Raw genomic sequence first — 17003 nt, forward strand, 5'->3', positions numbered from 1 at the left:
AGAGGCTAAAGGTCTTTGCAGCTGGTTATCTTCTGCTGATTGAGTGACTTGTGCAGATTACAAATAAAGGTAAAACTTGATCCTCACCCCTCAAGGAGCTGATGCCAAAGATCAGGTATGTTTGCAAAGAATTATAAGAAGACATAGATTCTGCTCCAGGAGAGATTCAGATCCTGTGGAAATTCATCCACTGATCGATCCTAATACCCCAGCACACGGACCTTGTTCTTGCCCTAGGACTTTTACACTGGCTGTCCCTTCTGCCCATATGGCTGACCCCTCGCCATCCAAGTCTTTGCTCAGATGGCTCTGCCAGCGAGGCCTTTCCTATCTAAAATTGCCGCCACCCTGACCTTGCTCTGTGTTTTTACGGTACTCGCCTCTACCTGAGGCAGTCTCGGCTTGCCTCACTTTTTGTCCGTCTCCTCATCAGAAGGCCTGCTGCATGAGGTCAGGAACTTGACCTTGTTCTTGGCTCTTTTCCTAGCACTTCAGACAGTGTCTAGTGTCTAGTAGGTCCTCAGTAAGTATCTGTTTTCTGAATTAATAGGCCAAAGCTGCATTGAGCATTTACTGTCTTCCAGGCATGATGCTTCAGGCTGGAGCTATCATGAGACATCTGTCAGTTCATAGGAGCTTACTGAGTGCGTGTTTCTGTCCTAACCACGTTACACGCGTCTCTCATGTAACACCACATTATGAGGTTGTTCCTAGTATCACCAGAGTTTACAAATGAGAAAATGAGGCTTGAAAGCTAAGTAACTTGCTGAAGATCATATTGAAGATCATGACTTGCTGAAGATCATAAGGAAATAGTAGTCTTTGGATGGGAACCCAGGCAGTTCTTATTCTAGCGTGGAGGCTCTTACTCACTGCATTGATTCCCAGAGGCCTTGCTCCTCTGAGAGCTCTCAGCAGGAGCCACCGGCAAGGCTGGTAGCCCTTCCCAGAGGAGGCTGCCTTTGGATGGGCCTCGAAGTCTTGTATTTTACATGTGTATCAAGAATGGTTTCTCATCTCTTCTTAAAATCTCCAAGAACTCACTAATCTTCAGCAAGGTAATTGCTGATTGTCTCATTGAATTGGCTACAGTCTTCATAAAGTGACTATAAGATTACTTATCAGATAATCGAATTCCTTGTCGTCTTAGAAAGAATATTATTTCCAGTGCTATGATGACATTCTATCTTAACTCCCCACCTACACCTACTCATTTTTATAGTCTTCCCTTGTCTTGTTCTGTTGATGCCGAGATAAATCCTGTGAGGATGCAAGTTTGGAGAAAACTTGGGCCCCTGAACCGGCTGCTCTGAGGTGCCAACTCACATGCTCTGGGAGGTGCGGTCTGCTTCACCTCTTCACCAGGTGGTCGGAGGTCCAAATGTCGTGTGTTTCCTGCAAATGCCTGCTTTTGAGTTTGCTATGAGGGTTTGCTTTTCAGTCTTGGCTTTGTTATGATCTCTGTGGGCTCATAGACTTCCCTTTAACCTCTGGGGGTGAATCGCTTGAAGGGAGGGCCCCAGAACAAACACTGGTCTGCTCCCCAGGCAGGGGGAGTCATTCTGTCCTCACGTGGAGAGAAACAGACACAGGATGGAATGGAGAGCGTGTAAGATGGCTAAACGGTAGTGTCCTTGCTCCTTCAACCTTTATGACCAGGGTGTCAGACGGGACCATATCTAGGTTGCCCAGACACAGGAAAGCTAATATAGATTGCTGTTGATTTATTGACCATTTGAAGAATCACAGCTTTTTCCTCTCTCCCTTCTTCATTTTGTGCAAATCAGAGATTACTGCCCAAACTGTTAGCAAGAAAAACAGCTTTAGTATGGGATTGAGTAACAAAAACCCAAACTGTTCTAGCCCAATTGCAATGTGTGTGGGTGCATGTGTGTCACTCCTACAATTCTTAGAGAAGAATCTGTGTGAATTTATACATATGTACCTCTGCCCTCATGCAAAATAGTCGATAGCAAGACTTAAGAAAGACGATGTGATTTTTTTGTTTGTTTTTTTGGCTTTTTTTTGTTGGTTTGGGGGTGGGGGTTGGAGGGTCTGAGGGAGGAAAAGGATTTCACAGCCTGTTTTCCTTCTGAACAGGATCCCCTTTGATACAGAACCTACTCCTTTATCATTTCTTTAATCTCAGTTCCTTCATGAACTCATCAGACCTTCCTACCCTTTGATGAGTTATAGAAAGTGCTCGAACCAGTTTAACAGCCCCACTGTTCTCAGGCGGGACTGCCTAAGGTGAGACTGCCTGCCTAAGCCCCTCAGTATGGAAATTCTGGAACTGCCAATAAGACTCACCATCTCCCCAGTTTTTCATAGTACAGAGCTGAAAGCATCCTTCAGTCCTCCCCCCTCTCCCTAATCCGGATTGGTCCCCAAGTCTGGTTGGTTGCAGCTGACACGGTCTCCTGAGTCTCTCTTTCTCTCCTCATCTGCCTTTACCCTGGTTATGGTACTCATTACCTCTCACCCACAGCATTTCATTTCTTGGCTTCTCTATCTCCCTGCTTGGCTTCTTGACCCTCCACACTACCCCTCTATAACCCACTGTGGTCCTCAGATGCCCAGGTAAGCTCGAGCTCCCAGAGCGCAGGGCCCTTCTCAGATTGGTTCACCTCTTCCCTCTGGGGCTCCCCTCACTCACCTGGTCCCACTGGACGGGACTCCACCCCTCACGTCGCCGGCTTCTGCACACCTCTCTGCCATCGCACAGGTTGGGGTCCTTTGAATGCTCATCCCCTCTTCTCATTCATTGTGTAACCCTGGAGGGTGGAAACTGTGTCTGCCTTGTCTGCAGCTATATCTGCTGGAACATAGTATTTATTCAGCAAATACCTATTGAATAAATAAATACACTCAAGATCCAGTTCAGATGTAATATCTTCCATGAAGCTTTCCCTGCCTTCCTCAGTCAGAGTTATTCTTACTCTTCCCTCTGCACTCATAGAATTATGTGTTTATGTGCTGTTTTCCACACTGGACTATGGGAGAACCCTTGGATCTTCTGGATCCATGCATTCTTAGCACTGGTGAGTCTGGCAATCAGTAGGTTCTTAGTTTAAGAATCAGGTAGGTGGGTGGATGGGTGGACAGGTAATCCTGGAATGAATTTTTCTCACAGCAGGTTCTCTGAAACTTCTCTCACCACCAGAGCGTTCTCCCTTAAGGCACCTTCCTTTCTTCTGGGTATCTGACAGTTCATTTCTGTCAAATGCCTCCAGATAACTCTTCATGACAAACATAGACAACCTTGTGATTGCACCTACTTTGAAAAATGCTCCGAGTTGCAGAGTGACATTTATAGTTAGTGCTTTTATTTTTGTACGTCAATTTATAATGTTCTATCTGCACAGGCCCAAGAGAAGTGCTAAGGGCTGGCAGTACTGAACGAGTTGAATTTCTTTTCGGAGAGATATTAATGCTTCTTTCTAACATACCTAAATTTATTAATCTCAGTTCTTTGGCATTATTAGTTAATAGAAGCTAATTCTAGAACTCTTGAACTGAAAGGAAAAACTTAAGGAGTAGTAACAGAATGGGTGAGAGGTGGAAACAGCTGTTTCTGTGTTGACTGAATAGGGCCCGATTTTTAAAGTCTCCATGAACGCTTCCACAGTGACTGATTATCTTTCCCTAACCCTTCATTTGAGATTGTAAACCTATGCACTTTGTTATAAAGCGGAAGCTAACACACCATTGTAAAGCAATTATACTCCAATAAAGATGTTAAAAAAAAAAATAGGGATTATTTTCCACTGCCAGGAGACCAGCAGAAGAATTTCAATGGCTTTTAAAAATGTCTTGTGGCCTTGGGACCATTTCTTTAAGCAAAATACAAATAGAACAGATAAAAGCAGAATCTGACAGAATCAAACCTGTGGGTACCCTCTGAGTGGCCTTGAAGGAACATGGTTTGAAAACCATTGCATTAGATATTGACAGTTATAATCAGCAGAAATTTTTGCTTTATAAAGATTATTTATAACATATTAGGTCCTCCCCAACTCCTGTGTCTTCTCCATATTATACCCTTTAATACAGGTAATGAAACTGAGGTCTTGACATATGAAAAATGGGAGGTAGTATGATAGAGCAGTTAAAACACTCAGTGTGTAAGACAGACTGGGTTTTAAATCCTGGCTCTGCTGTCTGATTAGCTGTGTTATCCTGGGCAAGTCAAAGAACATTGTGTTCTCTCAAAGTCCTTGTCACTCGAATTGGCCAAACAGCAGTGCCTACCTGATAACAAAATTAATGCTGGACCTGGGCAAACCAGGTGAGATAACCCATGCAGAGAGGCATAGTAAATGCCCAGTGAAGGTTAGGGCACTGCCATCGTTGTCAGATTCTGTGGTTGTCGTTTGTCCTTGTTCTTATTAGGAGGGGCAGAGCTGTAATGTAAACCTTTGCCTCTTTCCACTGTATTTGATTTGCTCTCTGGATTTTCTGTTGATAACCAGTAAGCTATTTCTAACTACTGTATTTACTGCATGCTAGAAAATGACGTTTATGTTATACCTTTTGCTTCAGTGAAACCCGTGTGGAAGATGAAGAGGGTCTGTACGACTGTGTTTATGGGGAAGACGAAGGTGGCGAAGTGTACGAGGACTTGATGAAGGCAGAGGAGGCGCATCAGCCTGTAGGACTTTGACTTGCCTGTTTTTTAAGTTACTCTGAGTATCTTATTAGGAAAGTGATTATTGGAAGGACTAATTAATATAATAATTAATAAAATAATATTTATGTTTTAATTATACTAATTATAATTATAAAATAATAGCATAATTATAATTAATACAATGGTTATAATTATTTATGTAACTTCTGCTGGGATCGTTGTTTTTCTTTTTTATGTTGCTTATAACTCTATAACCATGACTTGTTATTTTGACTATTTTATTAGGAAAGTGATAATTTGAAAGACGAATGAATATAATAATTATAATTAATAAAATGAAATAATATTTATGTTATAAGTATATTAATTATAATTATAAAATAATAGCATAATTATAATACAATAATTATTTATGTAACTTCTGCAGGGATTTTTTTTGTTTTGTTTTCTTTTTTATGTTTACTTGCTTGTAACTGTATAACCATGACGTGTTGCTGCATTTGGAGACATGTAAACATGACATTTTACAGTTCAGAACAACCATAGGAAATCTCTGGTCTAAATCTCTCCGTTTACTAGTAAGAAAATCAAGTCTAACAAGTAAACGGCATGCCACACAGCTAAATAATTGCAGAGTGGCAATAGAACATAATTTCAGGGGATCATGAAATGATATTGTTATGAAAGGAAATCTCTTGCAAAGCAGGTAAATCTACTTTAAGTTTGATGTGGCATAAAGTATAGGTTAAAGAATATTTCTTCCTGTTTGTTAGGGGTTGATATGAGATATTTTTGTTGTTGTCGTTTGTTTCATTATAGGTCTCCTAGCATTTTTTACTATTTTATAAACTTAGTTTCAGATGTTGCCATAGTCAACAGCAGCCCACAAAGCTTTATCTGCATGAAAATATCTAAAACATTCAGAATTACCTTGAATGATTTTCTCATATATAATTTGAAATGAAAAATAAGGTCAGTTGCTTAAGCTTTTATTAACATTTTCTTTACACAAAAGACTTTCTTCATCAGCTGGGTGGTACTTGAGGTTTCTTCGGTACTTTGATGAATTCGCTCAGCTCTCTTGGACCTCTTGCATTTAATAAAGGGCCGGCGGGTTGTCCGGTGCCCACATAGGGGACAGTAGCTTCTGTGGGATGGAAACAAGTTGGCTGGCCTGTGTTCAGTAAACGTCATGAATGTGTGCTTTAACCCACTGCACGAGCTGACAGGACGCCTGTGGCAGCAGTTTAAGAGTGTTTTAGGTGATGGAGTATCGTCCATACCCCTTTAATTATCAACTTCTTTGGGCACCAGCAAATTCTTCATTGTCTTTCCCAAGGACCGTCTTCACTGAGCTTACGGTGCTGGGCTGTTCATGTGGCCCAGGGTGAGCAGTGATGATGATTGAACGCACAGGGCCCTTCTTGTGCATTCCTCAGGGTGTTAAGCATGCTACACAGGTTATCTCATTTACAGCTCCTTGGGCTGGGTACTGTAATTCTGTTTTATAGATGAGAAAACCAAGACACAGAGAGATTAGACAAGCTAATAACAGCGAAACTGGTTCTTGAACCAAATTCTATCTGATCCCCAAAACTTGGATCTTCCTACTATGTTCTACTGCCTAGAGTCTTAAACCGTAAGAGAGCCAAACACCAAGATGTTAACTCTTGAAAAAATATTTTAAGATTTTTTACTTACCAAATATCCTTTTATGATTTTTGCAGTATTTCTACAGCACTTATAAAGTATGCTGTACATTAAGAAAACTGTATAAGACCATTCATGATGTCTCCAGATTCAGTAACATTTATACTAAAATAGATGTTTCAGTTTAAAGAGAGTATACTCAAAAGTATATTTTTAATTATCTAAAACTTTTTCATTTACATTGTTCAAATTCTTTTAAAAAGCAAAGATCCTTCACAAATGCAGTTAAATATATCTTTCAGTTATGTGTTTTATTAGAATGGCACACTTAAAAAAATCAATCATTTTTATTTCTATCTTCTACTGGAAAGATTAATACATGAATTTGATTAAATAATGTTAATTTGAAAATTCTAATCGTAGAAATGTCCAGAAAATGACATACGGAGTTGCTGCCTAGCAGAAATCAAGCAGACAGAGGAAAAATATACAGAAACATTGGAGTCAATAGAAAAAGTAAGTCATTAGGTATCATTCTTGATGCTCCAATACTGCCTTGCAAATACATTAGGCTCAGTGTTTCTACAGTGTCTGCATATCCTGATTTTCAGCAGAACTTTGGGTTTAAAGATCTCAAAGCAGATTTACTCATCCCACATTGATTTATTGATTTCTTAGTATGTGAATGGCACAAATTCCTAACAATGCTAGGTTTTTAGCATGAGTAACTGTGTAAATGGTGAAGATGGTGACTGAGATGGAGAAGGACAGGTGTAGGAATCACGAGTCTGTTGGGACTTACTAAATTTGTAATACCTATTAGCTTCCAAGGGGATGTATTGAGGAGGAAGTTAGATGTATGAGTCTGACATTCAGGGGAAAGGTTGGATGTATAGATTGGGCCATTATCATTATGCAGTGGTGTTTAAAGTCATGGCACTAGATGAATCACCAAGGGAATGGATGTTGATAGAGAAGAGGTTTGAGGTCACCTCTGGTGACTTCCACATTTGGAGGCTAGGAGAATGAGAACTAGGAGAAAGTTTTGGAAGTTTAAAAAGAGAGATGAAGGCATGGAAGAGTTGTTTAGGAGAACGAGAGGGTAAATGTACTAGGATAATGTAGCATTACAGGCTCATTTGGGTTTTGTGATTATATTTTTAATTAGCTATCAGTGTAGCTTCTGTTTAACTTCTTAGGTATAGGCACAAAATATATGGCAAGCTAGATTTAACCAGGGTTTTCATTTTTCCAGAATGAAAGAAGAGAGGGTAAGGGTACTTGTAGGGCAGTGATTCTGATGATGGCTCGTGGAATGTAAACTGGGTAAAAAGGGAAGTGAGGACATGAGGGATGTGAGATGGTCAGGGGATTGGCAGACCCAGTGGGTTGGAGAAGTCCTTGGAGAAATGAGCTGTAAAGGTAGGAGGGTAGAGGTCAGAGACTGGCTTGCTTCAACTTAATTCTGTGGAGCATATGCAGTTGTTGGTAATGACGGGGTCTTGGGCTATGACCTCAGGAGGACATGAGCTAGGATAGGGCACAGATTATTGGGGTTCAGGGAACCGAGAGGCCAGGCTATTGGAAGGACCATCTGCACAGATACTGATATGACCAAAAATGAAGATGGGGGTAGTAATGGACAGAGATATGGTAGGCCAGGAACTAAAATTCTCAAAGAATGAAGGGGGATGATCCATAAATTGTATATGCAAATTATTGATCTCAGGGATCTAGAATCTTGACAGAGCATTTGAGGGATATTTTGAATTAGTCCTCAAACGTATCTCCAGAAGGTTGCCATTTTTTGCCAGTTCGACCAGAGGTGTTCTCTCTTCTTTTTTTTCTTACTTTCAGAAGGATTTATAGCCCAAATCTTTTATTTTATATTTTAAATGCATTAACTTGTATTTATGTCTTCATATCTCTGTTCGAATATAGAATCTTTACGGTAGAGAAAATAGTTTCTGCTTTTTTCTTGGTATTCATAATACTGATTAACTTCAGTAATATTTATTGCTCATTGATGAGAAACTATTATATAGATTAGGATAAGTTGTGCTTAATTATTACCCCTCTCTTCTCTCCTGGTAGTATTTCATGGCACCATTAAAAAGATTTCTGACAGCAGCTGAATTTGATTCAGTATTCATCAACATTCCTGTAAGTAAAAACATGCTAGCTAAAATTGTGGTACACTTCTATAAAATCCTCATTTTCTTATTGGGTCCCTATTTGAACATTCTATTGTATTTTTAAAGAATTTTAACCCAATTTTCTGTCTCCTGAGTTTTTATAGTCTTACTTTCTGGAAATAACTAGTAAGTCATATTGTCAAGCAAAAGTCAGAATGTATGCTGAACGCAAAAGGATAAGGTTGATGTATTATACTTAACTGCTTGTCATAACAAGGTAGTCTCAGTTAATCCCTGGTGTTATGGTCTCTTTCTCTTGTGGGAATCCCCTTCTGCCCCACTCCCTGCTGTATTATTCTTTCAGCCCCCCAACCCCATCTTACAGACACTGTCCTGGCTCCATCTGTCTTCTTCACTTCCCTCCATTCCTACTCTTCCTTGTCCTCTGCTTTTTGGTGTTTTCTTCTTCTGGTTGCATCAGCCTAAACTCCCATTTCTGAAATACACTGCTTCTTTATGATATAACAGTCTTTTATTTTTTTAATAAATTTATTTATTTATTTATTTTTGGCTGTGTTGGGTTTTTTTTGCTGCGTGGGCCTTCTCTATTTGCGTCGAGCGGGGGCTACTCTTCGTTGCGGTGTCCAGGCTTCTCATTGTGGTGGCTTCTCTTGTTGTGGAGCACGGGCTCTAGGCGCATGGGCTTCAGTACTTGTGGCACATGGGCTCAGTAGTTGTGGCTTGCAGGCTCTAGAGCGCAGGCTCAGTAGTTGTGGCACATGGGCTTAGTTGCTCCGCAACGTGTGGGATCTTCCTGGACCAGGGCTCAAACCTGTGTCCCCTGCATTGACAGGCAGGTTCTTAACCACTGTGCCACCAGGGAAGCCCGATATAACAGTCTATTTTAATGGTAAGATGTGAGGAGCTTTTCTTCACATTTACATAGCATTTCAAATTTCAGGGTACCTTATTATCTGACGGTCCTAAAAGGATATGTACCCAAAAGCATAGAGGCAAGCCAAATGCAATACCATGTAAGGTCTTGCTAGGCAAGATTCAAGTTCTTAGACCTCTAGAACTGGCCTCAGTTTTTCTTTTTTTCCTTTAATTTTTATTTATTTATTTTGACTGTGCTGGGTCTTCGTTGTGGCACACAGGACCTTTGTTGCGGCACACGGGACCTTCGTTGCGGCATGCGGACTTCTAGTTGCGGCATGTATGTGGGCTCTAGTTCCTCGACCAGGGGTCAGACCCGGGCCCCCTGCATTTGGAGTGCAGAGTCTTACCCACTAGACCACCAGGGTAGTCCCTCAGTTTTAATATGTAACTCTTATATACAGTATATAAGCTTTTATGAACCGGCTTGCTTGTATCACCTGTAAAGTCTCTAATATTTTGATTCCTTTACATTTAGTGTTGCTTGCACCAGTTTAGCTATGGCATGTTGTCCTTGTTCCTGATTTTGGCCAAATGAAGACATTCTTATTGGTTTGTGACGTAGAAGGAAGAAAAAGATCCTAATATCAAATGAATATTTAGCATAAAACAAACCACACATTTTAGGAAGATGAGGATCTTAAACCACCTAAATACGCTCACTGTAACTTAGAACGCATTTGACAGTCCTTATTCTAATAGCTTTTCCATGCTCCTCAGAAAAGTGACAGGGCCAACATATTCATGTTTCACTTAGCACCTCCTAAGGAAGGGCATGCCCTGCATCAATGTGTGCTCCAAGGTACACGGGAAGAGATCCTGGGAGAATTGGCACCTTGATTCAGATCTCCTCATTTCCTGGCTGTGACATGTATTTTACTGTCTGACCGAAAATTACTTGCTTATCAGGAAAAATGTGAAATTCTATCTTTTGAGTTGCCCTAGTAAACTGCCTACTACAATTTATTTGCTGCTTATTTATGACATTAGTTGGCTGGTTTCAAGTAATTTAGTCTGATTATTGTTAGCTTAGCTCCAGGACACCACTAATTGACCAAAGTACAAATCTACATTTTTATGTCTCGAGGACATGAATCATTACTTTATCCTGTCAGTAAAACATTAAGCACTTGGATAGTTTTATTTAAAAATTTAAAGTGATTATAAGATGAAGCTGAACTGTACATATTTTTATACAAGGAATAAATTACCCTTTAATAACTAGAGAGAGAATTTCTTTTTCCACAGTCAGATCTGAAATTGCTATTTTCCGTGAACATGGCCTGTCTTTCTCCCCCTCTCTCCCTCCTCTCCCCCTTCTCTCTTTTCTCTTCTTTCCCCTCCTTTTTTTCCTCTTTACTGATGGTAGCAGGTTTATATATTGAGGGTATTCAGCATATCCTTGAATGGCAAGTCTGGCAGCAATAGGGATGCTGGGCTCCGGGTGATTTTTTTGGTTCAGATTCCTAATTTGCTTTGCCACTGTTTTCTTTTCTAAGGAACTTGTAAAAGTTCATCGGAACCTAATGCAAGAGATTCATGATTCCATTGTAAATAAAAACGACCAGAACTTGTATCAAGTTTTCATTAACTACAAGGAAAGGTAACTTTTGGATTTTAAATTTTGTGGCTATTAGTTTGTAATTATAGTGAGGGTTAGTATTAAAATTGCTCATAAGTAGCTATTACTATCGTTCATTAAGATACTGTCTGGGCAGTAATTAGAACATGGGACAGTTAATTTCTGGGTAGTGGTTGACCTCTATATGTGTATCAGGGAAAAAAAAAAAAAGAAAAAAAGAAGGGTTCAGACTTTTGCATTGAAAACCAGAAGGTGCAGTTTCTGTCACTCTTGAGTCCTGTAGACTTCAGGAAGTCATTTTAACTCTCTGAGCCTCCTTTTTTCCATCTGTAAATGTTAGGGGTAGATTATCTAGTACGTAGTGCTTTTTCCAACTCTAATACCTTATAATTCTGTATTTTGGAGTATTACATTCACAGCCAACGTCAGTTTCCCTTTCTGAATTTGAAAAAAATCTTCTGAACAATTCACATAAATTAGAAGTACCAAAGAATTTTGCTTAAAATAGAGCGCTCTCTTTTAAAATCAAGCACTATAGTTCCTAGTACTAAGAAGTAGCTAATTAATTGCTTACATCAACATTAGATAAATATTAATGTAGTAGTTTTTTTGTTTTCCAGTAGAGGGCTAAAAGAAACAATAAATTAACCGGGCTCTTTGCAAAAATCGGTATTACCCCAGAGATACCCTTCCCGAAGCAGACTCAGACCCCATGCAATATAAGTTATCTCCCAGCCAGCACAGCTCAGCCCTCTCATTCCCACTTTTCAGATAATGTATTTTTCTTAATTAAAACGGGGGAGGGAGTAGGAGGTTTATTAATGAGTAGAGTTGTAAGTAGTGATTACAGTGAAACAGTAGTAGAAAATAAAATTATTCCTGAGTGAGCGTGAACAGTGTAAAGGTTGATCTCTAATAGAAACTTGAAGAGAAGTTTTTAATTTTGTTTTTGATTATTATATGCACTCAAACAATATTAACAGTCATTAAGCCAGTTTGTAAAATCTACCTGCTATAAAAATATGCATGGAATCAATCCCATTCAAATTTGGAAATTAAAAATAGTCATTTTTAATACTGTAAATATGAGTGACTTTCATTCTATAACTGTATGTGTGGTGTGTCTTAAAAAGAAACGAGAAAGCTGAGGTTCAGAGAAATTATGAGTAATCTGCCCAGGGTTACCTGGAAAGTAAGAGGAGCAGGACGAGTGAGATTTGCTTTGGTTATGCCTAATTGTGGTTTTAAATAGATGAATTTCCTCTTCCACTTTTTTCTTGCCTTTTTGTCCTTAGATTTTTTCCTCTCTCTCTTTTCCTTTCAGGTTGGTTATTTATGGGCAGTACTGCAGTGGAGTGGAGTTGGCCATCTCTAGTTTAGACTACATTTCTAAGACAAAAGAAGATGTCAAACTGAAATTAGAGGTGCCTGTTTATTTTTTGTGTGTATATGACAGAGTAAAATAAACTAAAACCAACATATTCTTTTCATGATCTATGCAACAGCAAATTTCTATGAATTCTAAGTGTAATTTCATAAAATATTTTAATATATAGCTCTATAAAATAATAATGTGGCAGTAATAATAACAGTAGTAAGATAGAAGATTTATGGCTTTTTTACATGCCTTATCTCATTCGATCCTCATGACTTTGTGAGATACATACAATTAATTTTTTTATCTTATGGTTAACAGTGTTCAGAGAGATCATGAGTAATTTGCCCAGGGTAGTAAAAGGTACAGGATGAGTAAGATGTATGTGAGATAATATGTATGTAGATGTAAACTGTTTACTAAAAATATAAGATATTGGGACTTCCCTGGAGGTCCAGTGGTAAGACTCTGTGCTTCCAGTGTAGGGGGTGTGGGTTCAATCCCTGGTCAGGGAAATAAGATCCCACATGCTGCATAACACGGCCAAAAGATATTTAGGGGAAAACGTATAAAAAGGGCATGGAATATGTATATAACTGATTCACTTTGTTATAAAGCAGAAACTAACACACCATTGTAAAGCAATTATACCCCAATAAAGATATTAAAAAATAATAATAATAAAAAAATAATAAAAAATAAAAAAAGGGCATGGATATTGCCCATAAGAAGGCAAGACAGGCACACATATGATGAGATTAAGTAGTATGTGATAAGCACTCGTAGTCAGGGCTCCATGAGTAAGACTGAGTGATCACTTCAGTATAGTTAGACTGTGGAAGATTTATCTGAAGAGGGAGCATTTGAGTTAGGTCACTGAAGAATGAGGTGAGTCTTGATAGACGAGAGTCCATGTAGGGCATTCTGGAAGAATTGGTATATCTTGACCAGAAGGATCAGGCAAGTTTGAGAAATGGCAAGTAGGTTAGTATGAATAGAGCACATGGTAACAATGGAAAATAAGTCTGGAAACTGTGTTAGGTCATTTATTTTTTTGGTACATCTTTCCCCCCCACACACACAAGAAGAGTTTGCACTTTCAAAAATCTTTTGAAAAACGATTATTTATATGTCATATGAATTGTCATCTCAAATATATTATCCATATGTATGGATCTTCTTAAATTTCAGGTAGAGATGTATAGTCAACTCTTCTGTGTGTGGCTTGGTTGGCTCTCTCATATCCTCCTTGCTGCTCTTTGTTGGGTTTAGCAGTGAGGTCAGGTGATGAACAGAGAAGAAGAGGTAGATGATTTGCAAGTCAGAACCCCTTCACTGTTTAGCATATCTGGTCTGATTTAATAAAATAATTCCCACAAAGGGGAGCTATTGGTGAGAAAATTTGCACATCAACAGACTACCAAGTAACTGTACTAATTCTATATCATGGATCCTTCTTTCTTACCTCTCACAATCCCTTGATGATGCGGATCTTATGGCTGGAGATGGTTTGAGTCACCACTAAGTGACATCCTTACAGCCTTGTTAGCCTAAAGGGCCCCTGCTCCTCTTTGGAGAGCAGAGCCTCGTAAGTCTAGAACTATAAGCCACCTTGACTCAAATTAAAACACGACGGTAAGATAAAAGTTAACAACGTACACAACGACTTCCTAATAGAGCTACCATTTAGGCAGGTTTTTTTTTTAATAAAGATATATAATTCTGGTTCAAGAGAGGAGTCAGAAAGTGGTCAATCAAACCTGCATTATATTCTCAGCATTATATGCGTGTTACTCTCCCTTCTTTCAGACTCACTGTCAAAATCCTGCCCAGTGAGCATACTCTATAGTTTCTGTAGTCACTGTAAGTCTTAGGGAAAGAGAGAACCTCACACTGAGTTTGAAAGGCTCAGGGTGAGGTGATGCTGGTTGTGTTAACCGTGGGTCTGATTTGGAAGTATTTAACCAGATACTTACTATAAGCCCTCAACAAATAGTCTTTGCTGGAACTGTCTTCTGCAAGTCCCAGCATGATGGAGGGAAAGCTGCCTTATACTAGGTTTCTCTCTGCCTCCTTCATGTCTTCTGTTTTGTGGTTATTTTTATTCTTGATGATTTTTGTCTTTTTTTCACCCCTACTGTAGAACCAAGGTAACATGGGGTGAAGGGTAATAGAGTCTCTTTACCTTGTTCTCTAAGCTGGCTCATCCCTATTACATTTTCTTTTCTTTTCACTTAGAATTGGAGTTGAGGCTAAGCACGTGACTGGATGTTTGGAAGGATCATTTCTACCCTTTATTTGCTTTCAATACTAATAAGCATTTTACACTTCAGTCTCGGCCCCCTAATTGTAGCTAATGCCAGCGCTGTTAGTTTCTTTACTTCCTGAGCTTATAACTTAGAACTTGAAATAATTTTTTCCCCAACAGTTTTACACTGACTTCCATAACATAACAAAGTAAATTTTAAATGTATAACATTTCTGTTCTTAACACTATGTTAAGATGGCATAACATAAGAAGTGTAAGATACAACCTCAATTTCCAAGGAACTTAAAATGCAGCTGGGAAGATGAGACCCATTCATTACAATAATATTAACAGTTTGACCTCCTATTTGAGACCCATGATCCAGAACTCGCTATAATCTGTGGAAGCAAGAAATCATTTGAAATAGTTATCTGTCCAGTGAACCCCAGCAATTGACAAGATGTGAGCTAACATGTCAGGATGTGTCACCAGTTCTTGTTTGAAAGCTGTAGTCAAGCACTCATTAACTCAATATGGTCATTGGAGCTAATGGTGTTTGTTTCTATAGCTCCTGATAATACAATATATCCTTCCATGTGCTGGAAAAGCTAAGTGTGGGCAAAAGGGAAACTAAAGAGTATTTTCTTGAATACAACCCCTTCCATGAACTGGAAAATTCCTTGGTCTTGGTTATGTAATTGTCTGAGGATTTTGGACTTAGGTTGCTCACAAATAAAAATATCTTTATGACACCTTATTGTTTTTTTTGGATGATACCATGAATATTTGAGACACAGTAAGATCAGAAAAGCAATTTGTTCAAGGTCACACAGACAAGAATTGCCAAACTTGATTTAAATTCAGGCTTTGACACTGCAAATTCAAAGTACTTTCCTCAAAGTCTTAGTTAATGTCAATAGAGTGAACCCGTCAATGCTATTTTTTGATAAACTTGTAAGAAAGGAGATTGTGAGATTAAAAAAATAAAATCTGAGGCTTTGAAAACTTTGAATCCTGTAGTGGGTTTATACTTTAGCAAATTTTGGGAGTCAATCATTCCATTTCATTCATTACAACAAATGTTTAGTCAGTAAATACTAGATTCTTAAGAGGTATAAAAGACATAATATATTGGGGAAGATATTATACATATACAACAATAATTAAGAGACCCACAAGGCACAGAGAGACAGCACAATTTTGATTGGGACTATTACTAACAGCCTTGAAGTATAGTTCTTCAAGAGGATGATGAATTTTGCTGGGAACTAGTCCAAGCACATGGCAGTTGGAGAGAACCGAATGAACCAAGGCATGATGGTGGGGAGGGAACACAGTGGGTTTAATTAATGGGGCTTGTTCTTGATGCCTGGTCCACAGGCCTGCTTGGGGAGACTGGTGAAAGGTTAAGTGGTAAGTGAGGGGAAAATGCCGGAGGACCACTAGAGAAAATCATTTTCATGTGTAAAATAGTTCTACATATTTATTCTTATTTAGAGTTGAAATGCTACAAGTTTTGTTTGTTTCTTTTGGTTTCTAACTGACGATACTTCCTAGTTTTAAGAAAGAAGGATTGTTAAGGAAAATAGCAAAATATTTATTGTATAATAGCAGTTTTGCTTATGGCGTTTGCATCCTTTAATGTTTGTATTATGACTCCTTTTGCTAAAACTAAAACAGTTCAATTTAAAAACAATTTCTTTAGGAATGTTCTAAAAGAGCAAATAATGGGAAATTTACTCTTCGAGATTTGCTTGTGGTTCCTATGCAGCGTGTTTTAAAGTATCACCTTCTCCTTCAGGTATGTAATTTAAAACTGTTTGTTTATTTGTTCATTCATGAATTCAGCACAATACTAATGAAGCATCAACTAAGCTGCAGAAACTTTATGTTTGGAGCCCTATCCCCTTACAGTTTTCAATTATGAGGATAGCTAAGTGGGAAATAACAGAACAGCTGGAAATTTTTTCTTCCTTTTAAGCAAAGATAATTCTGTATCTTTCACACAGTCACATTTTGAGTTCTTCAAACAGAACTGGCTCCAAAAAAATTAAAAAATTTAAAAACAAGGCAAAACAAATACAAATATCCCTTCAACCAAGTCTTCTGTCATTAGCAGTAATCATTTATTAGAATCTCAGTGTTGCAATACACTTGAATTTTGACAGGTTAATTGTGTTAGAATTTGTGCCTTATAACCATAAATGAAAGAGAATTGTGTCACACTCTGTGTTACTTTCTGCTATAAATTATAATAAGACTGCATTTATTTTGAAGTGATTCTTGTTATAACCCCAAAGCTTATGGTTTCCACGGTTAGTCTTCTAATGAGGGTGGAGAGTCTTATAAATTTAACTTGATAGCTGTACCAGCAGACTCATTAGTTCTGCTCCAAAGAAATGTCTTACTGTATTAGTCTATCAGCTTTGCTGATGCTTGTGAAATGC

The 17003-nt window shown here is 38.6% G+C and overlaps 1 protein-coding gene across 8 annotated transcripts in view; it reads left to right on the plus strand.

Moving 5' to 3' along the window:
• VAV3 (vav guanine nucleotide exchange factor 3) overlaps positions 1-17003 on the plus strand; it is a 395385-nt gene that overhangs the window by 179673 nt on the left and 198709 nt on the right. For 7 of the 8 annotated variants that reach the window (XR_004485033.2, XM_049700678.1, XM_049700676.1 and 4 more), the window contains 6 exons: positions 4543-4651; positions 6704-6796; positions 8375-8443; positions 10851-10954; positions 12258-12357; positions 16262-16357. Coding sequence is in view for 7 of the 8 variants with exons in the window: in XM_049700678.1 (XP_049556635.1) it covers positions 4543-4651; positions 6704-6796; positions 8375-8443; positions 10851-10954; positions 12258-12357; positions 16262-16357 (571 nt within the window). In the remaining variant the exon portion in view is untranslated. The remainder of the gene's footprint in view (positions 1-4542; positions 4652-6703; positions 6797-8374; positions 8444-10850; positions 10955-12257; positions 12358-16261; positions 16358-17003) is intronic. The other variant, XM_033434205.2, reaches the window with a different exon arrangement.

The sequence above is a fragment of the Orcinus orca genome, chromosome 1, assembly GCF_937001465.1.
Source record: "Orcinus orca chromosome 1, mOrcOrc1.1, whole genome shotgun sequence".
NCBI lineage: Eukaryota > Metazoa > Chordata > Mammalia > Artiodactyla > Delphinidae > Orcinus > Orcinus orca.